This window comes from Bidens hawaiensis, unplaced genomic scaffold, assembly GCF_021521415.1.
Source record: "Bidens hawaiensis isolate Kalapana, Puna unplaced genomic scaffold, B.hawaiensis_p1.1 tig00037192_1, whole genome shotgun sequence".
Lineage (NCBI taxonomy): Eukaryota > Viridiplantae > Streptophyta > Magnoliopsida > Asterales > Asteraceae > Bidens > Bidens hawaiensis.
Window position 1 is genome coordinate 135,264 of NW_027505463.1, and position 25,314 is coordinate 160,577.

General features: G+C 36.5%; 2 protein-coding genes and 1 pseudogene across 4 annotated transcripts; 2 read left to right on the plus strand and 1 right to left on the minus strand.

The window, feature by feature from the left end:
• Window positions 1-996: 996 nt before the first annotated feature.
• On the plus strand, window positions 997-6,943 carry LOC143613351 (E3 ubiquitin protein ligase DRIP2-like). 3 transcript variants are annotated; one of them, XM_077087078.1, is made up of 8 exons: window positions 997-1,184; window positions 1,256-1,481; window positions 1,917-2,016; window positions 3,041-3,365; window positions 4,387-4,781; window positions 5,505-5,552; window positions 6,178-6,250; window positions 6,471-6,942. In XM_077087078.1, the coding sequence occupies exons 2-8, from the start codon at window positions 1,373-1,375 to the stop codon at window positions 6,687-6,689; spliced, it is 1,269 nt and encodes a 422-aa protein (XP_076943193.1). In that variant the 5' UTR covers window positions 997-1,184; window positions 1,256-1,372; the 3' UTR covers window positions 6,690-6,942. The 3 variants fall into 3 exon arrangements, with proteins under 3 accessions (XP_076943193.1, XP_076943194.1, XP_076943195.1); XM_077087079.1 differs by having other exon boundaries at window positions 1,000-1,184; window positions 1,303-1,481; XM_077087080.1 differs by lacking the exon at window positions 997-1,184 and having other exon boundaries at window positions 1,372-1,481; window positions 6,471-6,943.
• A 209-nt stretch (window positions 6,944-7,152) lies between these two features.
• On the minus strand, window positions 7,153-7,780 carry LOC143613352 (major pollen allergen Lol p 11 pseudogene; annotated as a pseudogene).
• A 2,534-nt stretch (window positions 7,781-10,314) lies between these two features.
• LOC143613355 (signal recognition particle 9 kDa protein-like) lies at window positions 10,315-12,324 on the plus strand. The gene is made up of 4 exons (XM_077087081.1): window positions 10,315-10,410; window positions 10,488-10,556; window positions 11,705-11,798; window positions 12,243-12,324. The coding sequence occupies exons 1-4, from the start codon at window positions 10,339-10,341 to the stop codon at window positions 12,314-12,316; spliced, it is 309 nt and encodes a 102-aa protein (XP_076943196.1). The 5' UTR covers window positions 10,315-10,338; the 3' UTR covers window positions 12,317-12,324.
• The last annotated feature ends 12,990 nt before the right edge of the window (window positions 12,325-25,314 follow it).

Genomic DNA, 25,314 nt, shown 5'->3' on the forward strand with positions numbered 1-25,314 from the left:
TCATATCTATAACCCAAGTTCACTATTTTTAGCCCAAATTTTCAGTCCAAATACAAATTTGTTAACATGTGTTTAACAACTTTAGTTCGTAAATTTCAGTCTCAAATTTGTTCTTTTGTACAATATATTTGAAGCCCAAATATAAATAAAATATTAACTAGTAACCAAATCAAACCCATGAAAAAAAAACTAAATTTTGGCTTGATCGTCCTGAGAAGTTGATATAGTGGTAAAAAGTTTGCCCTCCCAATGTGAAGACGCATATAGAGGTGGGCAAATTAACCGGTTAACCGAATTGACCCGTAAATCAAACCGAAACCGAACCGGTTTGAAACCTTTTATGTGAAACCGGTTTGGAATTGATTGAAACCGTAGGCTTGGAACCGATCTGTAATTTTCTCCACCAAAACCGGTTAACCGAACCGAAACCGGTCACAACCGGGCAAAAACTGGCCAAAACCCGGACCGAAACTGATCAAAATCCGAACCGAAACCGATCGTCACTGTTCATGAAACCGGTTTCAACCCGAACCGAAACCGATCATAAACCGATTTTGACTTTTATTGACCAACCCGAACCAGTTTTAAGTTTTAAACCGGTTTGTGCATCTCTAGACGCATATTCGAGTATCACTTGGACCACATTGAAAGACATATGGGTGAAAGGATGAATCAGGGCTTTAATCCCGGGTTCGAACCCGAAAGGGGGCGAGAGTTTACAGATTTTATCCGGTTCCTGCACATCAGAGGGTATGGTCTCATCACGGTCAAGGAATCGACTTTGAACAGAGCCCCCGAAAAATTTAGTTTACACATTCTCTCTTCGTAAGAAAAAAAAAAAAAAAAACCTTTGGCTTGATTCATGCATACCCTAACAATAATTAATATATATATATATATATATATATATATATATATATATATATATAAATAATCCAAGAAATTGTTGGGTGTGTCCATCCATGCTTATTTTGCATTTTACGGACTTCAAGTCTTCTACTCTTCTTCATTCTTTCTCTCTCTACACTCTCTCTCTCTCTAAAACCTCTGATTTCGATTTCCAAACAGACGATCAATCAACGCCTATCGTCAAATCCACCACCAACCCACGTCAATTCTCCACAAATCATCAACACCCATATGCTCAATCTCACAATCTCGAACCCACATCACGCCGATCCAAGGTACCTCACTTTATCATGCGTTTATTACAGTTTACTTCAATTGAGTGTTTTTGGTGGTCAATGCAGAGCAGGTAATTGAGTTCCATGTGTTTCCTAGTTAACATGCATCTGGTTGCAGGCTGACGTGGGGTTTGTTCGTGTGTTTAATGATGAGGCACGCCAGGTGTGCGACGTATTGCTAGTTGAAGATGTCGGTGGTCAAAGTACGAAGAGATGATCTGGTGGCGTGCATGACATGTCCTATTTGTAATAAGTTGTTGAAATATGCCACCACTATCCCTGAATGTCTTCATACATGTCAGTAATTTATTTTTTATTTATTATCTTGTTTTTTGATTCTTTAACTGTTAGTTTAGAGCTTTATTTTTGTGAGTTTTTGTGTGTTTGAGGTCTTAATTGTTATGGGTTTTCACCTATGATTCCCAATTTTATAGCTTTGCGTGTTTATTAATTGAAAGTTTCAGAATTGTTTCGTTATTTTGTTTTATGAATCTTTTGAAAGCATAGGTTGAAGAAAGTGGTGTGGTCTTGAGTTTTCCTAATTTTGTAGTTTTATCTTTTTAATATTGACTGTCTTAAAATTATGCAAGCTATGTGATTAATAATGAACAGAGATGGCAGCACTTTTATGTTTCTAACATATATGTTGTTAGCATTATTTCTGGATTTTTGTTTTGTTTTTTATTCTATGAAATTGCTATTTACTGTCTGTCTTTTGGGCATCTTATCTAGTCTGCAGGAAGTGTATTCGAAAGAAGCTCACAGATGAAGAACTTGAATGCTGTCCAATATGCGAGATTGATCTCGGATGTGTGCCTTTGGAGAAATTGAGGTCCTCTCTTTAAGTCTTTCTCTATACACACACATGTATATATAGTAATATAGATATATGAGAACCATAAAACAATTAGATACCAAAGAAACAACCTTTAGGCCGATCAAAGGCTGAAAAGTTGGTCCCTTGGATCCTAAATATGTAACGGTTCTCATATGATGTATGTATAATGCAACAACACACATCAAAAGGGAAACACCAAAGTCATTCAGTATTCAAACACACATAGTTGAGATAACGTGGAATTTTCTTATTGATTATACTTTTTGTAAGATGGATTTATGTTCACAATATCTGTTTTGAATTGTCTTTGAAGTCTAAGAGTAGGCATCTTTATGTGCATGTTATGGTATATTAAAGAAAATATAAGGCTCTAAAGTCTTCGTGTTAACAAACCTATAGGTCTGTGGATGTGCGTTGAACATAATTATTGCGATTTGAAGTTGCAATAAGATTTGGATAATCATGCAATGAGTTGTTGTTTAAAACTGAATATTGAGATAAATGTAAAATTGACCGACTGTAAATCGGATTCATCTTATTTAACCACAATGACATGCAATCCTTTTGACGGTTATTCATTAATGTGGTGAATCTATTAAGAGTGGTTTATGTGTGGGTCTTATTTTAATACATTTGCAAATGCAGCAATTTGCTTACTTTGCCCATTGACAAAGTGCTCTGTTTTTTTTATGTGTGACCCTAATAATTATTTATAATATGTCGCATACTATACAATTGGTATATTTTCTGTATGCTTTTGTTTAAGGAAGCATACCCCAACTCCAGAATTTACATCTATGTCAACAACTATTTTAAAAATCACCACACCTGAACATGTTCACACTAACTGACATGTTATCTACAACATCTGCAGTTTTACAGAGAACCTGTACTGATTATAATTATGTTTATATAGAAAGACTATAGCTCGTTATCATTGTATGCAGTAACTTAAAAGGTTTCAGGCTTTTCATAAAGTCAACTCTTCTTTGACTTTTTGTTTTTTTGCGTTAAACAGGGCTGATCATAGTTTGGAAGATGTGCGGGCCAAAATTTTTCCACACAAACGAAGACGGGGGATACCTGAAATTGTGGCTTCAGTAGCAATACCATCAAGAAGAAAAGAGAGATCACTTTCATCACTTGTAGTCAACACTCCAAGAATGTCAACGCAAACTCCATTGACTGGAAAAAGGTCAAAAGTTACCTCAAGGAAGAAATTACGAGGGTCAAGTTTTTCTTTTGAGAAACGGGCCAAGAAAGCAGAAGATTCCATGGAAGATTCCCAAGAGAGTTCCAGTTCACGTGAGACCTCAAACCGGATAAATCACAACTCTAAACAGGTAAGCAAGACTTACAACTTTGACTGTTTGGCTAGAGGGGTCAAAACGGGTGGGTCGTGTATATGGTCTGGGTCAAAAAGGGGTGCTTTAGTTCTAAAAACTATACTAATAAAGAATTATCAAATCTTTATTCATTAGTGGTGTAGGAGGTTGTAACTAGAGGTGTAACTGATCATAAGCTAGTCGAGCCCAGTTCGCTTAAAGCTAGAAGCGAGCCGAGCTTACAGTCTTACACAAGCTCGAGCCTAAAATAAGCTTGTTTAGTAAAAGAGCCCATCCTCATGAGATTTTTATTTAATATGTTAAATGCATATTTTTATTATAACTATTATTATTTATAAAGTTATGATAAACCCGAACAATACATACAATAGAAATTATAATTTAAATATATATATATATACAAATAATCATAAATGTATACAAATTAATTAATTAATAAATAATAAATGAGATGAACCGGAGGCCGGAGCCAAGCTTGAAAAACTACTTACAAGCCATGCTCGTGTTTTAGAAACAGAGCTAGAAACGAGCCGAGCTTGAGCACTCGACTCTTGTAAGTTAAACGATCGTTGCACTCCTAGTTGTGATCATATGAATTCACCATGGAAAAAATTTGATGCGTGTGACATGTGAAAGGCAAAGTATAATCCACAAATTATTTATTGTTTAAATGTTCACCTAAAGGTCAAATGGGGTTGGTAGAAATGGGTACTATTTAGTTCATGTACAGGTTTAGACGTGTTAAACTGTCACCCTTATGTGTCCATTTTTCTGATTTGATGAAATTTGATGTATTTAATATGATTACGAATACTATGCTATCAAAGCAGTTATTTCTTTTTATAACACAGTCCAGGAGGTTGTCAATTGTAATTTTGGCCCGTTTGGTACAACTGGCAGTTGCCCGTTTTTGGTTAATGGGTTGAGATTACCGCCTTTAAATCTCTAATTATGACAAAATCACCATCTTTTTGGACTTATTAATATCTTTTAACAAAAGATAACCATGAAAATGCAGAATCCTTCTACTGCTGAGCCATCTAACCATCCTCAATCCGATGAACAAAACGAAGACGGTCAACCATGGGCCGATGAAGTTGACTGGAAAGCTTTGAATGATCTTGTTGAAGCAGCAAGCAGGAGTAAATCTTCAAAACCAGAACCAAAAAACGTGCCCAAAAATAAAGGAAAAGACCCGTTACAAAGATCTAATGTTCAAGATGATCACCATGAAGCTAATGATGCTACTGAATCGATAAAACCCAAAAAGTTTAGAAGAAATTATAAAAAGAAAGATGCTGGCAGCCCGAGTGTTACAACCACCCAAGCTGTGGTAAATGCTGGCGGCAATAGTGACGGCCCAGGGAAAAAAACATATCCTATTTGGTTCCAGTTGGTTCCATTCGAAGAACAGTGAGTACTTCATTTATGCTTTAATACAGTTTGAGTTGCAATTTTGACCGGTTCGGGTCATTTTGGGTCAGACCCGCCGACTCGTTTGGTTAAATGGGTCATGTTCGTGTCAACTTGGCAGGTTTGTGGGTTAACCCGTTTAAAGCATTTTGTATTTCTATAATTAGTTTTATGACATTAATTAAATTGGTTGGCTGTTTTATACCAAAGTTAAAAATTTGAAAAATTAATTGACATACGATTTTGTAATTAAAATGTAATTGTTTTATATATATTTTTATATTTTGCTTAAAGTTGTTATTTTAAAGTATTAATATGCAATACAATAAAAGATTAAAAAAATCTTGTTAACGGTCATGTGAAACCGCGAATATCCATGTCATGTTCGGGCTCATATGTTTGACTTGATATTCAGATTTGTGTCTGGGTTCGTGTCAAATTTTTAGGTTGTACCCATGGACAAGGCATGTGTTATGTTTTACCTATAATGGAAAAAAAGGGTTAATTTTACATATAATATATATAAAAGGAAACGGGTCAAAGGCATAGAACCTCTAAAATAGTTTTATATAGAAAATCAGATTATCACCAAATACCACACTTACAATTTATATTAGGGGGAAAAAGTGTTTTGACTCAACCCATACCAAACGTGTACCCCTTTGACCAAAGTCAACCAATTTTGCAATTTCACACTGTTGATTTTCTTTCAATGCTTTCCAGGGAAGGAGAACCCTTGCGCCAGATCGAAGGACATTATGTTAAATTAAAGTGAGTTCTCTTTAGCCTCTGATTTTTATTAGTGTGTTAATGATGTGACTAAATTATTTAACTGGCTTGTTATCGTATTGTTTGTCTAATCTTAATTAATGAATGTCGAGCCAAATGTGTTAAGGATGTAACTAAAAAGGGAGTAAGTCAAGCCGATCCTGGGCTACTTGAGATCAACTTGATTCAAGTCAAGCTTAAACGAGCTCGAGGCTAGAGATGAACTTGTTTAATAAACGTGCATGAGCCTGGCTTCATTTATTGGAGCTAGCTTGCGAGCCTAAATGAACCTATTATTTATATAGTTTTTCATTTATTATTTTAAATATATATTTATGTGATAAATATTATTATATATAAAGTTGTGATAAAAATTACCAACTAGTATATATTATGTTATATATAAAAATTATAATTGTAAATGCATATATAAAAATAAATTATAAATGTATGTAAATTAATTAATAAATAATAAACGAGCTGAGCTAAAGCTACAGAAATAAATTTACATCCTTAATTGTATTCAAGTTCTTGCCATTTTATTCATTATTCAGCTTCCTACATTTATTCGTATATTGACATAAAATATTGTATGTTTGTTCTAACTCTTGTTATTTGATGTCTATAGTGATGGAAATGTACCTATTTCAATTATCCAAAAGCTAGTGATGAACAAATTGGCACTTCCAAGTGAACATGAGGTAAACAAATATCTCTATCATTTTGATCATATTTTATTCCATTTTTTATCCTGAAGGTCCAAAAAGCCCAATCATGAAACCAGACTGAAGCCAAACTGTTAGTAACGGGTTGGTTTTGGCTTACGATGATCAAAAAAACTATTACCAACGGTTTGACCTAAAACCGTTACAATTGACCTTTTTCTCCTCTCACGGTTACCAATTGTTTTAACGTGTGCAGGTGGAGCTCAGATGCATGGGTCGGCCGGTGGGCCCCACACAGCAGCTGTGTAATCTAATGGAGCAATGGCTACAAGCTCACAATGACACAGTAAGTGCACAAATTGGGTCATCTGCACATGAATTTGTCATGAAAATATCATATGCCAAGAAGCCTGCTACTGCTATGGTCCCGGGGCCCACGAATGGGATAATATATGAATCTAAACCGGTTATGTGAATTCAGTTTCGTTGCTTTGCTTTGTCAGATTGCTTGGTTATAATTTTTGAATGTTGGATGAGATTATAAAGAAATTATGGGTTTTTTTTCGTTTTTTTTCACTAGAAGCCAATCATGTTTTTAATTGTGCTTGTGTTTCTTTCGGTTTGACAGTTTGCCGGTTTTACATTCACATAGACGATATTCAAACGTTTATTACAGCAGTAAGGCTAAAGAAAGGACCTAAGGTTTTACGTATTAAATCGTTTAACGAGAAAACCAGTTAGATTAGTAACATATACGTATTATAAAATGGCATAATATATGATCAAACTAATTGAGCTTGATTCGGATGATTGAGTCGGTTTTTGACTCTTTTAGCGCCCCTAACAAAAAAGTACATAGTCATGCTTCACAAAATATATAAATAAAACCAACCGTTATTGAATGATTTTAAAAGCCATCTATATGGAGATTACAAGCTCCTAAAATACATTTTAAAATAAGTTTTCATATATAATTTAAACTTTTCTAAAAGAAAAATAATTTGTTTGAATCTAAATATAACTACCATTTACAACCGAAATTCAAATTCCGGTGATACCAATCTCGGCGAGAATCTCCTTACAACGAGGATCAATTTCCTTAACCATGAACCCGATCGGGTTCGCCTTTCGGGTATTGCCCCGGACACCATCTTTATCGGTCAACGAAACCCGAGCAATGCTTTCATCATCCATCACCTCGGGGCACTTTTTATCGGGGCTTTCGGTAACCCGAACATCACATATCTCCTCCTCATGGTCCCCGGTGGTGGTGATGCGATACATGCCGCTAGAATCCGTTTTTCCCTCCACCTTAGCGGTTTCGGCCCCATTTTCTCGCTGGCGGCATTGGAGGGTCACTTTCGTGTTGGGGACCGGGTAGCTGATTTTGGTCTGGAATTGAATCCGGCACGGGTCACAATAAACTTTGCCTTGAACTATGAAGGATCCATCATCGGTGGATGATGGAGCGGGTGAGGGGGAGGTGGCAGTGGGCCGACTAGTCGCTAGACCGGCTATTGATAGAATGGTGCATAAAAGGGCCAAGACCGCGGTGTGATTTATCATTTTTTTAGATTTTTTGGTTGGCAAAGCGGTTGTTGTTGGTTACGTGGTGGTGATGGGCGGTGGCGGGCGGTGGGAGGAGGAGAAGGATGAGGAGGATTAAAATGAGGTAATTAGAAGGGGTTTTGATGGGGAAAGATGAGGTTGAGAGAAAGTGGCGGGAATAAACGTTAGGCTTCTAGTTTTTTAGAACTTTGCCATCAATATTTTAAAATATTTATGTTTACTTTAAAAAGAAATAAAAGAAAAAAATGTATTCCATCTAGACATGTACATAAAATCCTAATTTTAGAGACATTAAGGTAAGTATCATTTTTAAATGTAACAATTTTGTGTATTTTTATGTGTAATTTACATGGTTTAAATTTTAAACCCTTCGTCTATAGGATAGACGAGATGTATCTTATCACCACATCATGTTCTTAAATCAAATCATATATTTTAACAAGGTAATTTTATTGATTGATATATGGATTTTGTTGTCACTGTGTCACAATGTTTTTAGGGTATTTGAGATTAAAATACACTATATGTCTATATCATATTGACGTAGAACAATCATACAATACTAACTTGAGGCAATTCATTTTTGATATAGTCTACGACCACATTATCTTCCACTTCTAGGTAATTTTGTGATTGTAGCAATAATCACATATTGAGGTTTCAAAATGATAAACAAAAATAACCATTTCATATATTACTTAAAGCAGCATATACAAATTTATAATGGGACTCACAAAAACGTTAATACTATGTTTGTAAATTAGTTTATTTTCGGTATAAGTACGGGGTTTTCTGTTTATTTAGCTTATTTAAAGAAAATTAGATTTTAATAAGAGTAAAGTGTCATTTTCATCTTTATGGTTTGACAAATAATGCGAATTTAGTCCAAAAGTTTATTTTTTGTATATGAATCATTCATGTTTCCCAGTTATTGCCAATACATCAAAATCACTAACCCCGTTAAATTTAATCGTTAAGTCAGGGGTAAACATGTCTTTTCGTTCTTTCTTTATTATAATACTTATTTCAGTAAACTGCGGTTTGTCCAAATCTGCGGTTTTAGTCTAGTAGTTTCAATTTGCAATTTTATTCCCTATGGTTTCATTTCACTTGCAATTAAACCCGAATTCCCTGATCTTGTTAAGTCTGGTCGTTAAACTCATCAATGTGCCCTTTACGTGAAGGGCAGTTTTGTTCCTTTTTTTTCCCCCAAATACACCCCAACCCCTCACGTGAGGGGGCTTGCGAATTAGAAATGAGATTTATTTGGGGAGAAAATGACAAAGATGGTCGTCACGTGAGGGGCACGCAGATGAGTTAGCGACCAGACTTAACAAGGTTAATAAATTCGGGTTTAATTGCAAGTGAAATGAAACTACAAGGACGAAAATTGCAAACTCGAAACTATTGGACTAAAACCGCAAATTTAGACAAACCACAAGGACGAAAACCACAGTTCACTGAAATAAGTATTATAATAAATAAAGAGTGAAAAGACATCTATATCACTGACTTAACGATTAAATTCAACTGGGTTAGTGATTTAGATGCAATTGGCAATAATTGGGAAACGTGTATGATCCATATGAAAAAAAAAAATAAACCTTTTAGACTAAATTCACATTATTTGTCAAACAACAAGGACGAAAATGACACTTTACTCTTTTAATAACATCACTTTTTTTTTGACCTCACAGGGGTATCTCCCTTAGCTGGTTTGAGGGATAATGGGTTTGTAGCTGGGCAAGCAATGAAAAGGGCTGAAACGAAGAAGGTGGAGAAACATGCTAAAGCCTGCGAAGAGAACCAACATGTTTTTGTCCCTCTGGCTTTTGATACATTTGGCTCCTTGGCACCGGAAGCTATCCGTTTCCTAACCAGGGTCCAACAGGTTGTGCATAGCAATGTGTCGACTCCAAAGGGGCAGGGGCATGTCTTTAGCAGGTTAGGGTTTGCAATTCAGAAAGGGGTGGCGGCGCAGCTTGTTGCCCGCCTACCTGCTATATTAATGTAATATCTATGTTTCTATATATTGTAGTTGGACAAACTATTTATGTAAGTAAATTTCTCAAAAAAAAAATAAAAAAATTGTAAATATTCTTGTTATCGGTTTCACGTTTTTATACTATTTTTTTCTCATTAGACATTCGTTATAATTTCAAATTGATGTTTTAGAGTTTTTTGTTACGAATCAATTGATGTGAAACTAAACTCGAAACACCTATCACAAATATTGTTAGGTAAGATTATTATGGGTCGTGTGAGTTTTTACAATTTTCTTCAAGTTAATTCATCATCATCATCATCATCATCATCGTACTCAGTATATCCCACCAATAGCAATGCTATGGTAGGGTCTGAGGAGGGTAAGATGTAGACAGCCTTACCTCTATCCCATAGAGATAGAGAGGCTGCTTCCGGTGAGACCCCCGGCTCGAGTTAATTGATAAAAATATAAAGTTGAGATATGTAGTCTTAAATTGGGGCTGCTGTAGTGTTGAAAGAAAAGAAAAGAAAAGAAAAGAAAAGCCTTGGGACGTCAGTTGCTGTGAAGAATGGTGTACGTGATATCATGGGATGATTTCGTCGAACGATCCATCCAGTTGTTCCGCGCTAGCCCCCAAAACGTAATTTCAATTTCTTTCTTTTCTTGTGGTTTTTATTCGATTACTTCCGATCTAATTATATTTATTTTGAATTGCAGACTCGATACGTGATGAAATACAGACATTCTGATGCTAAATTGGTCCTCAAGGTCACTGATGACAAACAGGTAGTAGTATTATTCTTAATTAATTTTTAATCTCATCCGATTGATTGCACACACAATTATGCTTTGATTTCTGCAGTATTTATTTTTAATTACCTTTTGTTTTTATCATGTAACTTCAATTCTTGGATATGATTTGCAGAATTTAGACTTATAGAACCAATATTATACTGACAACTGCAATCTATTATATAAGTTGACTAAGCCAGCATGTTTAAGATTTATTTTTGCAAAGTATGATATCGACAGTACTTTGTCTAAATGCGTATATGCTCATCTTACGTGGTTCTCAATGTACTATTGGTTCTGAAAAAGAATGCACCCCTAGACTTGTTGAGGGTATTGTCTTTCGTGGTTCGTTTACTAAGTTTACGTTATGTGTAATCTTATGTGATACCTTATACAAATCCCATATTGTTTTTTCCATTCACATGAGATATACTGACTCGGTCATAAGGAATATCTGGTTGTGGATGAGAGGAGAACTTTATAGTTAAGTGTGTTTGGGTGGGAGTAACTCTAGGAGGCTAGGATAGGTGACCACTGGTTTAAAAAGGTGTGAGGCACTTCGACGCGTTTAGGTCCCAAAAGCCGAGGCACTGCTCAATGTACAACTAAATAAGCTCTATTCACAACTAGAAGTTGTGTCTGTCTCATCTGTTGTTTTACATATCAACCTTTTTATCAAGTAACCTTTCATAATTTCTTCATTCTTTTGGTTGTTTTTACGTATAAGTCTTCTACAAACCTTAATTTTGACCAATTTTAGCCCATAGTTACATGACGCGCCACCTCAAGCACCAAAATTGATTTCTTAAGTTTTAAAAACACGGGGAGACCTTGGGAGTTTTCACTCGACCAACCAAACACAAATCGCTGACCTCTTTATGGCAAAAGAAGACCATATCAGTTGGTACATTAGACCTAAAGTTACATTTTTTCATGTGAATTATAAACCTTTTTATACATTGAAATTCGAAAAGAAAATGCAACTCTAGGAATTTAAGTAGAGTTGTTATATTCCTGTATTTATGCTCGATTGAGATGGAGAAGGTTGTGAGCTTGTGTTCCTCTTTACAATGATCTAAATTTTGTAAATTTCATTCCATTTGATTCTAAATACTGATCTTTTGTGGATGAATTTGTTGCAGTGTCTCAAATTCAAGACAGATCAAGCACAGGATGCTAAAAAGATGGAGAAACTCAACAACATATTCTTTACCCTTATGGCTCGTGGTCCCGAAAGTATTATCCTTTCTTTGTTATACTTATGAATCTGTCAATTCGCCCCCCCCCCCCCCCCCCCTTTCAAACGGGTTGAAATATTCAGCTAAAAGTAACAAGTCAAACGGATTGAAGGTCGCTGAGAGTGTAAATTCTTTTTGCATACAACCTCCTAAATTGTTACATGAAGAAATGTAGATAATAATTGTAATCATATTGACTGTGTTAGTTATTAATAAAATTGATAAAAGTGACAATGAAATGCTTTGTGGGCAATCTGACCCGAACTAAAAAACCATCCATTTTGACCTTCCTGCCCTTTTTGCCACCTGAAATAGAAACAAAACCTGTCTTGTGAATGCAAACCTAATCTAAACCCATTTTTTTTTTGTGTATAACTTATGCAGATAAATTTGTTTTATATTTATTATGATGATAAGAAAAAACTGTTTATTACTTGTGCAGCTGATATTACAGAAGTAACTGGAAAAGAACAAACAGCACAGCCTGCCAAAAGAGGAAGGGGAAGGAAGCAATAACTTTCAATGGTTTCACAATTTGCTATATTCACAAATTTTATTTTATTTTATTTTTTTGCACCTTTTTAGTTCTATGAATTCTGTACATCTTTTGGAAAATCTTGGAAACATTTGAATATATTCTTGTGCTTGCATTGCAAAATTTGGACGGGTTGGGCTGGTTTGGAAAGTTTTGATAAAAATTACCTCTTAATGGTTGTTAAGAGGTGACCATTAAGATTTTATCGTTTAACCATTCAAACTTAAGCTTATCTATTAACCACTAAAAGACAATGCACCATTAAGAGACAGTCTCTTCTCTTAATGACCATTAAGAGGCTACAGACGGTCCCTTAACCTTTACCCTGTATTACTGTGTATATCAAGAAAGTTTAATGGATTAGGCCGGGTTAGCTTGGCCCACAAGCGCTTCTTTATCCATTTTCTAAAATTTGTTTTAGATCAATGTTGCATTAGTTTTGATTACACTTGTAACTTGTAAGCAGAATATTTGGAGAGAGGACGAATTAGGAGGTTGTATGCATTATAACTTTTTGTACGTCAAATAGCTTTATCTGTCTGTCATCTAATCCACATGGAATTTATTTTGCATATGAATCTTGTATGTGCAAGTTTTGTTGCATAATTTTACAAGGCGCTATTGTGTATCATTTATTCATTAAGACAGAATGCATTGTGTATAAACCTTGTATGTGCAAGTTTTATTCATGGTGTACAGGTTGTTTGTCATTCCTACGTGTGAATTAAGCCTCACAAAACAGGTAGGCCACGTAACAAGACGATACACGATCCGACAAATATGGCTGTATGAGTTCAGTTTGGTTATGATCTAACCATGTTTTCATCAAAATTAGTTATGACGGGTTGTTTTAATAGAAAATATCAGTTTGGTTTGGTAACAACGGGCTCTCACCAATATGGGATTGGGATTGTCTTAAAAATTAAAATGGTTTTCAGATCAAGAAAAATATTAAATTACACCTGTAATGTTTGTTTGTTTGTTTTTTTTTTTTTTGCCTATAGAGGTTACACCTAAAATTTATAATATAAATGACTTAATAATAATTTGTGGAAGATTGTATGAAATACGTAGTATTGTACATATTATAATTATATACTTTTATTGGATTTGTAAAATTTTAAAGTAATTTTTAGGCAATTATTATTTAGATGGCACGTCAACTATCATATGATTACAAAGTATTCATTTTTCCACACTGGACGAAGTTCTTTAACCTGACCCGAACACAGTTAATTAGTGTGGATCCCACAATCATCAGCTTATATAGGAATAGGTAATAGGATCATCATCGTTGACGCTGAACGTAGTAGTGTGAACACCCGAAGCTGATATGATATCTTCACATGAGGTTGATGTCTTTGTCCCTCTTTGGTTAGATGTTGTCTGACTCAAGCCACTCGCGACTAGTCTTTTTGACAATCCACCACACATATACGAGGCTGAACATTCCTTGGTATACTCATTATTTATGTACTTGGTCATCAAAACAACCACTTATATTTTATGCTCTAATGTAGTTGCATACTATCACATGCTTAAATGAGGCACGGACGTATGACCAATAGTTTGTATCGGTTTTGTAAATACATTAGAGTTTGTTACAGCAGAAAATTTCTTTTCATAAAATATTTCTTTATATATGTCACACCCCGACCAAAGGCGGAACATGTCGGGGCGGAACGTATTGATTGGACAGTAGCTCGAAATACACTAATTAAAGTGACAATAATGATTTAATTCATTAATATCAAAACAAGTACACAAGTTCAATACACAGAACAACAATTACATCGTGTTTTGTATTTTGAATAATATCCTAAGGTAAAACTAAATTCTTCGATCTTGAACAGTGTAAATTGCTTGTACCTGTAGCATGTATAAAAATAGAGTTTGTCAACACAAATGTTGGTGAGAATACATAAGTTTTAGTTGAGATACATATATAGATAAAACCACAATTCATATGTAAATGATGAGTATTACTATTTTTATGAAAATGTAAACAACTAAATAGATGTTGACCCGTTCTTATTGATACGAAATCAATGTACTTGGGTAATGTATGATCATACTAGATGAAGATAGATGAGGATGAGATACCAACCACCAAACATAAAATAAACAATTAAGCACATAGAGCATTATCATAGAGCATGCAATAGTCACACATAAACATATATTGAATTGTGTTTTGAATAGATGTGGAAATAAAAATGTGTAATGTAAATATGGTATACATGCCACACCCAAAACGTAAAAGAGGAAAAAGGGGATATGTAAACTCACCTCGATGACGAACGAAGAGGAATTAAGAAAATGAGAATGCGGAAAAAGTCACACGCGAACGTTAAAGCCTATAAGAAAATGAGAGCAAACGGACACGCTAAGTAGGGTACGATATTTATTACGACAACTAGTTAAAATAATATAATAATACATATAAGGTTTTTTTATATAAAATAATTATTTTGATTTAAGGAAACATAACTTAATAATTATTATTTATAGTATTATAAATATATATAAAATTAGTTTATTTGATTATATATAAAAATATTAGATTTTAAGTTAATACATATATTTATATACATATAGTCTTTACATTATAATATACATCATTTATAAATTACATATACGAGAACGAAAACGATAGTTAAATGAGTGTTACAAAGTCGGTTTTTCATTAGAAATAGTCTTTATTAATTATTGTTATTATTATTATAAAGATAAACCAATTAAAATGTTAACACAAAACAAAATTCAACAAAAAAGGGGTGCAGGGGGTTCGAACCCGCGACCCCTGCCCTCAAGGTCACAAGTATTAACTAGCAGACCATTAACGAGATGTGATAGGAACCAGATTCAGAAATATAAATACAACTGAAGATCAAAATTGGTTTAACCCATAAACCCTTGAAATCTGCTTTGCTTCAATTGATTATAATTGATCAAAACCAGCTTAGGGTTTTGATCCCCTTACAATCTCGATCCTAACCATGTATTTAATTACCTCTAACGAAGATTAGACGTGGGTGAACTAAGAGCAGAACTCGGTCGGCGGGTTTGATGACGAACAGACAAGAAAACGACGAGGTCAATTCAATTGATTTGAGGGGTTATGACGGCGAGGGGAAGAGAATGGTGTGTGTCCATTTAATTGCACTAAAGACCAGTATTTATAGGTTTTAGGGATCAATTGGGTCGCGGTTCGTTAAACGAGTTATAGTTGTCAATTGGTTGTTGATTAACACAATTAAGGTATGATTTGGACGCGTTTTTGGTCACTCACTACAAAAAAAGTGACCATTCGAAACTAAAGTGTTAAGGACTAATAAATCAGTCTCAAATATATAATATCCGAGACTGATTTTTCAGTTACGAATAACATTTGGGACTGATTTTGTTGTGGCTGATGTTAGTGACCGATGATCAGTCTCAAATAATCTATCGCCTTAATTGAGACTAAATTTCAGTCACAAGTATGCTTGCATAAAATAATACTTTTAATGAAAAATTATAAGCAACTAAATTTCAGTCTCAAATACGTTTCATCTATAATAAACAATTACATAAATGTATGGGTGATTGATCTTCAGTCTCTAATATGAAGAAAACATATTAGAGACTGAAAATCAATTCTTAATATTCCTAACATTATTCAAGTTAAGTCGATTGATCTTCAGTCTCTAATATGAATAATATTCCGTCTCCAATGATATTAAGTATTTAGTGGACGAAAAAAATAACGATTAATATTTAGTCCCTAGTTAATGATGGTCAATTACATAGCCGACCTTATGCTAGGGGAGCCGAACAATCATTCGAGACACGTAATTTTCGGGAGCCAAAATATTTTTAATTATATACGTTTTTAACTTTTTTTATAACATATGTATGATTCACTTTTACTTGTATGGTTGTTCTTGTATATGTATGAATCACAATCATCTAAAATACATTGAGAGCCAAAATTAATTTTATCTATAAATAAAAATAAGGTTGATTCATGATCTATGTATCAATGATTGGTCAATTAAAGATCACGACGAGTACAATTATTTGGTTAATTAAAATGAGTAATTATTTATACTAATGCTATTATTTAACTTTTATGAAAACAAATATTTTTTAGTGTAGTTATTACAATTATTCATATTATAAACATCGGTATGGAACATAAGTAACTTATTATGATTTCATTTTTTTGAACTTAAAATTTTCATCAGGCAAAAACTAATTAAAAGTCCCACCAATCGATTGCTCGCTGCCTCTCAACACCAAGCTTCTCTAGATCATATGTTTCCTGTCTCAAGCGAAGATTCGGTTCTTCATATAGAATGTGAATGATCGAGACAAGCAAACAAGAATCAAGTGATTTAGATTGTATTCAAAGGTAAATTCCCTTAAATTTATCCACTGAATATTGATAAAATTTGATGAGAGTGAGATTAAAATCCAATAATATCTGCTAACTCTGGCATGAATCTTGTTTATACTAGTGAATTTTGGTGCTTAATTGACAAACGTATGTTAGGTTTTTCGTTTAATTCAACTATGCACATCACGTGTTCGATAAAATGTCTTATTGAGATGCTTCTCTTCTTGTATACTCACAATGAATTTGTAGGCTTAATTTTAATACTAATTGATGCCTTGGATCAGGTTAGGTTACACATATTAATTTCTATTACAAGTTTGTAATCTTTAAACCATACTAATGTAGTTTTTATTATTATGGATTATTGTCCTTGATGCTAATATATATTATGTCTAGCAATGAGGCTTTGATTGAAAATGGGAAAGAAGTTGATAATTCAGCGTGTCAAGCGACAAACAGAGTTTCAAAGGAATACATGACAAGGTACATTTGGTGGAATTTTATTCTTGAATTATTACAATGCAAGTTCTAATTTCATTGATATGTAGTTTAGAAACGATCTTATTAGTTATTTCTCTTTGTTAAGTAGTTGTAGATTTTTAGACTTATAAATTCATAATCCCTCTTATGTGTAGAAACTGTGGTGTTTAAGTAAAAATTGAAAGACCGTGTTTGACTATTTGCATAGTGTGTGTGTTTAACTTATGAAATGTTAGTGACAACATATGATGGATCTTTGTTTGAGTATTTGTAATGTTGTTTATTTGCCTTATAATTATATACAAACTAAGTTTTCTTATCTGACTTTTTTGAGGTTAATACATTACAAGGAAACTTGGTATATGTATGATAAATGGGCAGATGACAGACCCCAAAACATATGTAATCTCAGTGCAAATAGCACACTTATACTCGAAGTAACCTAAATTCACATTCATTCTTGTTGCATACTTGCATAGAGCTGGCAAATTTCATATTTTCACTAAAAATTTCTGATCACAAAATTTACGTGACACAGTTAACTTTTTTAGTTTCAATTAGCTGATAACAACTAGTTTATTTATTTTAATTTCAGGCACCATTCAGTTTATTCAAACATAGATCAGAAGATGCATACGCATGAACGGGATTTGGATATGTTGTTTCATGAGGTCTCATGTCTTCATCATCTCATGGAAGTTTGCTAAGGGATCTTCTATTTTTACTTGTAATGAAATATATATCCAGTGTTGAGATGCATTGGTTAAGATATTGTAATACTGTGAACAAACTGAAGTTAGTGAATTTTCGTTAGAGTTGGTTTAAATTGTATTTGCATGTATATTTTGTAAATAAAAAAACTTATTTAATTATTTTTTTTTTTTGTAATTTTAATATTGTTTGCAAACAATCATTTTGTAGTAGTGTATTTGGGATCAAAATGACATGTCATTTGAGACTATTTTTTAGTCTTTTAAGAGAAGTATCTTAATAACTGAAAGTGATGACACACTTTAAACGACTGATTTTTAGTTCCTAAAAAAGAGCATTTGGGATTGAAATATTGTAGTATTAAAAACTGATTTACAGTCACTGAAAAATGTATTTAGGACTGAAATGATGTGGTACTGAGAAGAGATTATGGACTGAGTTTACGTGTATTGAAGACAGAATATTAGTCGTGGTTGATCCAATGCAATGGGGACTGACATTCAGTTACTAAAACAAGTATCTAGGACTAGGAATAGGGGACTGACTGGGGACTGAGGAAATCAGTTCCTGATAACCATTAGGTACTGATTTAGTAACATCAGGTACTGATTTTTCAGTCTCTAATAACAAGTATTTTTGTAGTTACTTAACGTTTATACGAAGTCAATTCCGTGATTTCCGGCGTGGATTACGAGTCAAGAAGGCAAGGGGGCGACGACGGTGACGGGAAAGGGAGAAAGGAGAGAAGGTTTTGGATAATTTTTGCAATTTGGTCCCTATTATGATTGGGTACACAAGTGGATAAATGTTAGCTAGAGGTGGATTTTGCACAATCTTATAACTAAAATCAAATAAATAAATAATAATAAAAGAATTTAAACGAGTCGGGTTTTCGGGTCCGAAAATTGACGAATGTTACAGTATTCACAACTTTTTGAAAATTTCGTCCCGAAATTATAGAAAAACATAACATAAAGAAATAAGGTAAGTGTCAAGAGATTTTTTTTTTTATAAAAAAAAATAACACCGATATTCAGGTGACCCAAATAACGCTACAAACGGAAAGCATGATAAGGACACTTATATATAGGATGTACCAGCGGCGTATCCACCATGCCCTTATCACATCAATATTTGTACCGTTACCCAAAATCATCCTAGGTTCCGAGTTATGACACACAACCGTATTCACCATGAGTTCCATGCGAGGATTTCGATAATTATGCGTGCACTCATAATTATTTAGGTCGTCGCATAACGCACATGGTTCGTGTGACATCTGCCCCGATCCGACCCGACCCAGGTACCCGTTTCTCTGACCCGATCTCTCTTTTATTATTTAATAATTATACTTGTATTTTATTTTTAATAATAATATGTATTTTCCTTCCCGCCTTTCGTTTCCTTCCCGCTGTCCCGTCCCTCTCCTTCTCTCTTTCCGCCTTCTTTTCCCTCTTGTCGTCGTCCCGCCCTTAAGCCTTGCTTCCCTCTTCTAACTCTTTGCTTGTCCTTTGTTCCTTCCCGCCTAAGGATGTCTGCGCAGCTCCACACGCCAGACCCCTTACAAGGAATCCTGCGTGAAGACCATCTGTTCCTGCGTTAACCGAGACGAACGCTTCCCGCGACGCGCTAAGGATTTGTAGTTCCCTCGACGCGCGAAGAATTATAGTTCTTCCCGCGGCGCGCTAGGAATCTTAGTTCCTCCCGCGGCGCGCTAAGAAATGTGGTTCTTCCCGCAGTGCGCATGGAAAATATAGTTCTTTCCGCGACGCGTTAAGGTTGTTTTTGTCTACCTTCGCGTTCGCGCTCTCTTGACCTTCTGTGTTTGCCTTCGCGCCTTAGCCTTCTCGCGCTGTACCCTTTGAGTTTTCTTGTGTTGAATCTAGCCGTTGCTTTTGTGTTGTCTTATCTTTTGAGCTGTTGACCTAATCTGCTTTATGTCTGAATAGTTACTTTCGGCGCTGCATGCGTACCAACCCCATTGGTTGGTAGATAAAGTGACTGACATTATCTTTTGAGATCTGCTTTTGCCAAGCTTTATCCAGTACCTTTATCTGAACTGCCCATGCCTTTTTACTGTTCGCTGACAGCTTTATCTTGCCCCCTGCAGCTGCCATATCTTTTGATATCTTTTGCTTTTGGAATCTTTTGCTTTTTGAGATCTTTTCCCCTTTTCTAGGATTGTGTTCCCTAGGGTTTCTCTATAAATAATAGCATTATTTTTCCTAACACATCACACACAAACACTTAATCTCTCCTGTTCTCTTGCTCCTTGCTCTCTGCCGTCTTCCTCTCTGCCTCCGTCGTCCTTCCTGTTCTTCCTGCTTTTCCGGTAATATATATTATAATTTACTTATTAATTATGCTAACTTATAATCAAGACTTAAAACAAATCATTAAAACAATAATCTTATTTATAGGTTGACTTGTGCTTGTTTAAAGTTGGTTCTTGCTTTATCTATCACCGCATCGTTTATCATGTGAGTTATCTCGTATCTAATCCCTTTTTATTTTAAATGCTTTGGGATGTTCATGTGTTCATACAAAACTTGAGTCTTAAACTTGTTTATGAACTTTAGTCGCGCAGTATCCCATGTGTTGAGGACGTTTACTTGGCTGTTTATTTGTATGTGTGTATCATTAACCGCTTTGTTCGGCCTATTCCGCAGTTCCGTTGGTACCATTAGTTGAACACGGGAGACCTATCGTTTACGGTTTTCTTTGTTTACACTTGCACAGATGTTTTCTCGTTTTTATGCTCAATTGGGAGCATGGATTGAACTATGATCTATGAACTATCTTAGGCTTGATCACAATCTGATTACACCCTTGTTAAACTCTAGACATACACGTGTTGCGCGCAGATTTACTATGATTATCTATGATTATCTATTAAACTTGATTTCTCACCAACACGCAAGTGTTTGACGTTTATTTTAACACATGTTCAGGTTTGCAGTAGCTGTTTTGGAGCTAGTGGACACGTAGGACGTTTTTTACTTTTGGACCTAGAATTAAAATGTATCAAGACAAGTTAATGTTGTTTGAATGTTATAATTTATAATATATTGATTTATGTTTGATTTATGTTCTTTATTTTTCCCGCTGCGCGTGCGCGATAAAATGTGTATTAATAAATATTGACACCAATAGTGTCGCGAGTAATGAAGCAATATGTGGCGCCCCGATGTATAATCCGCCTTTGGTAGGGGTGTTACAGATTGGTATCAGAGCTCGTTGACTTTAGGATAGGTGGTTAGACGTAACGGCCTAGAATACCTAAGAGTCCCTTCTCGCGCATGAGAGAAATCTCATGTTTGCGCGCTTATTGTTAATTACTCGTTATTTATGAATATGCTCGCGCTTGCGCAGTATATGATTTTATTCCGCGATATTTCGACTTTTGTTGAATTTCGATTTTTATTGATTTTACTTACATATTCGTTTGTTGGGGTTGAAAATCCGAAAAGTCATGGTGATACATGAATAGTTGATTTTCAATTTCCATTTACGATTATGTTCTGAGGTTGGAGACTTGAAAAGTCATGGTGATACATGAATTGTCAACCTCCAATACTCATTTTCTTGTATATTTTATATTGAAGATTGGAAAGTCATGGTGATACATGAATCGTCAATCTCCAATACCCGTTTACTAGCTATTTTAAATTGAGAACTCGGAAAGTCACGGTGATACGTGAATTGTCGGTTCTTGATTCGAATTTGTTACCTTTATTAAAGTCTGCATTTAGGATCATTTATTTTACTTAAACTTTTGATAGTATCTAACTCCGTGAAACCAAGCTTTATAAGATTAAAACTTTGCGCTAAAACCAAGATATTAACTAAAATTAAAATTTTTATAGAATGCCTCCGCTATCTCGCCGATTTCAGAGAAGAGAAGCCTCGCGCATGCGTAGACAGCAACGTTCCCAGGAAATGGCCGCCGCAATAGCCCAAGCTTTGAGCCAAAACAATGCTAATACCTCCAGTTATAACATTAAGTCCTTTAATGCGGGTAACCCTCCGAAGTTCACAGGTCTTGAAGGAGCCACCGTGATGCTCCAATGGCTTGAGAAGATTGAAAACACTTTCCTCCATACCCAATGCCCCTCAGAAAGACGAACCCTATATGCTTCCAGTGTCCTGGAATCCAGAGCGCTTACATGGTGGAATGGAGTAGCTCATGCGCGTGGCGCAGAGGCTGCTTCTAGCATGACATGGGAGGAATTCAAGGAAATTCTTACGCGAGAATTCTGCCCTCCCAACGAAGTTAAGCGCCTGGAGGAGGAATTCTGGAACTTGAAGCAATACAGCGGTGAAGCGCGCGAGTACGCGACGCGCTTCCACGAGCTAAGCTTACTGGTCCCTCACCTTGTTACCCCTTCCCGCCGAGCCATCGAGAAATTCCTTGGGGGTCTCCCCATGGAAATTCAAGATTCTGTATGGGCCAGAAACCCAGTTACCCTCTCTGACGCCGTCGAATTGGCCGCTGTGCTCAGCGACAACCATGTCAGAGCAGGAACCCTGTTCCTGCGGGGAACTGAGAAGACCAAACCCACCAAGACTGTCCCTGAACCAACAGAAACCAAACCAGAACCCTCAAACCATAACCAGAAACGTAGGCGCAGACAAGCCTATGCGCTTACCAACCCGCCCATTGTCCAGCAACCCGCTTACCAGCCTCTAGCATACGCCCCTCAACCTCTGTCAGCCTACCCAACACCTCCTATAGGCCACAACTATGCCTTAACCAATCCAGCACTTCCTGCCCCGCCAACTAAGAAACCTTACACAGGAAACCAACCCTTTTGCCCAACCTGTAGACTTCATCACCAACCTCAAGTCCCGTGTCGACAATGTAACCGATGTGGCCGCGTAGGTCACTCCGTTGAGTACTGTAGAACCCCTCCCTCCAATCCGATTGCGCCAACACCACCAGCCTACCCGCAGAACCCACAGCCAACTTACCAAAACCCACGACCCAGATCGTGCTTTAACTGCGGTGATCCAAGTCATTTCCGGAACGCGTGCCCAAGGCTACAAGTTCAGATTACTCAAGCGAATCCGGTGAACCAAATTTCGAACCAAGTGACGCGCGGCCGAGCTTTTAACATAACCGCGCACCAAGCGCAAGCGAATAACGACGTAGTTAATGGTACATTTTTGCTTAACGGATTTTATGCATCTATGCTTTTTGATACTGGCGCCGATCGAAGTTTTATCTCTCGCACCTTCGAGCAGAAGCTTGCGCGACCGCGCGATGACTTAAAAGAAGATTTTTCAGTTGAATTGGCTAATGGCGAAACTGTTTTAATAAACTCGGTAATTAAAGATTGCACGCTTAACCTTAACGAAAACGATTTTCTAATCGACCTCATCCCCATGCCTCTTGGAAGCTTTGATGTTATCATTGGTATGGACTGGCTCTCGAAGAATCGCGCCGAAGTTATTTGCGCCAAGAAGTTGATTCGCATTCCTCGAGAAAATGGTGATCTTCATATCTACGGCGAAAAACCCTCCAGTGGTCTTAAACTTATGTCTTGCGCCGAAGCCCAAAGACTCATGCGGAAGAAGTGTATTGCATTTCTAGCCCATGTGGTTAAACCCGATGAAGGAAAGAAGCTTCGCGATATCCCTGTTGTGCGTGATTTTCCTGAAGTTTTTCCTGATGATCTTCCTGGTATCCCTCCCGCTCGTGAAGTCGAGTTCCGTATTGATCTTGTCCCTGGTGCTTCCCCCGTGGCTAAATCTCCTTACCGTCTTGCACCCGCTGAGATGCAAGAATTGGCCAGCCAACTTCAAGAGTTGACTGCTAAAGGATTCATTCGCCCTAGCTCTTCGCCCTGGGGTGCTCCGGTGTTGTTCGTTAAAAAGAAAGATGGATCGTTTCGCATGTGTATTGATTACCGCGAGTTGAACAAACTCACCATTAAAAACCGGTATCCCTTACCGCGTATTGACGACCTCTTTGATCAACTCCAAGGTGCCTCCTGTTTCTCGAAGATCGATCTCCGTTCTGGTTATCATCAGTTGCGTATCCGCGATGAAGATGTTCCGAAGACTGCTTTTCGTACTCGTTATGGCCATTTTGAATTCTTGGTCATGTCCTTCGGTCTAACCAACGCACCCGCCGTTTTCATGGATCTTATGAATCGGGTGTGTAGGCCTTTCTTGGATAAATTCGTGATCGTGTTTATCGATGATGTTCTGGTGTATTCTAAGACCAAGACCGAGCATGAGCAACATCTCCGATTGGTATTGCAAAAGCTTAAAGCCGAGCAACTCTATGCTAAGCTTTCCAAGTGTGAATTTTGGTCCGATGAAGTACAGTTTCTTGGTCATGTTGTAAACAAGATGGGTATTCATGTCGACCCATCCAAGATTGAAGCAATCAAGAACTGGATTACGCCATCCTCTCCTTCTGAGATCCGTTCCTTTCTGGGCTTAGCTGGTTATTACCGGCGTTTCATTTCGAACTTCTCAAAGATCGCTTTGCCTTTAACAGCTCTGACGCACAAAGGTAAACCGTATATTTGGGGCTCGAAGCAAGAAGAAGCCTTTCTGACGCTCCAGCGTTTGTTGTGTGAAGCTCCTGTCCTTGCGCTACCTGAGGGTAATGATGATTTTGTCGTGTATTGCGATGCATCCAACCAAGGTCTCGGTTGTGTTCTTATGCAACGAGGCAAGGTTATCGCTTACGCATCAAGGCAACTTAAGGTTCATGAAAAGAATTATACAACTCACGACCTCGAGCTTGGTGCAGTTGTTTTTGCCTTGAAGATCTGGAGACACTACCTTTATGGTACTAAGTGTATCCTTTACACTGACCATAAAAGCCTTCAGCATATCTTTGATCAAAAGGAACTTAACATGAGGCAACGCCGATGGAACGAACTCATCAGCGATTACGATTGTGAGATCCGGTATCATCCTGGTAAGGCTAATGTGGTAGCCGATGCGCTCAGCCGAAAACCCTGCCAACTTAACTGTATCTTGCCGCGCACCCAGCTTCACTTCGCGCCGATTCAAAGCAACCTTGAATCGCGTATTCGTGACGCGCAGCGCGCATCCATCAGTAATGGTAACCTTCGCGCCGAGTTAGCGTGTGGCGCGGAAGCACTCTTTGTCCCTAATCGGAGTGGAATTCTCTGCTATCTTAATCGCATCTGGATCCCTTGTGATGAGAATCTTCGCGCTGATATCCTGAGTGAAGCGCACAAATCTCGGTATTCTATTCATCCCGGCGCTGATAAGATGTACAAGGATTTGCGCATAACTTATTGGTGGCCCGGTATGAAAAAGGATATTGCTGTGTTCGTAGCTAAGTGCCTGACTTGTTCTAAAGTTAAAGCTGAACACCAACGCCCATCTGGTTTGCTCGAACAACCAGAAATTCCTACGTGG

Excerpts from the sequence above, each read along its gene's own strand:
- LOC143613355 (XM_077087081.1), top strand. The coding sequence starts at position 10,339 with ATGGTGTACGTGATATCATGGGATGATTTCGTCGAACGATCCATCCAG. Across the intron at positions 10,411-10,487 it reads TCCGCGCTAGCCCCCAAAAC|ACTCGATACGTGATGAAATA; the intron begins GTAATTTCAATT and ends TTTGAATTGCAG. Across the intron at positions 11,799-12,242 it reads TATGGCTCGTGGTCCCGAAA|CTGATATTACAGAAGTAACT; the intron begins GTATTATCCTTT and ends TTACTTGTGCAG.
- LOC143613351 (XM_077087078.1), top strand. The coding sequence starts at position 1,373 with ATGTCGGTGGTCAAAGTACGAAGAGATGATCTGGTGGCGTGCATGACA. Across the intron at positions 1,482-1,916 it reads CCCTGAATGTCTTCATACAT|TCTGCAGGAAGTGTATTCGA; the intron begins GTCAGTAATTTA and ends CATCTTATCTAG. Across the intron at positions 6,251-6,470 it reads CACTTCCAAGTGAACATGAG|GTGGAGCTCAGATGCATGGG; the intron begins GTAAACAAATAT and ends TAACGTGTGCAG.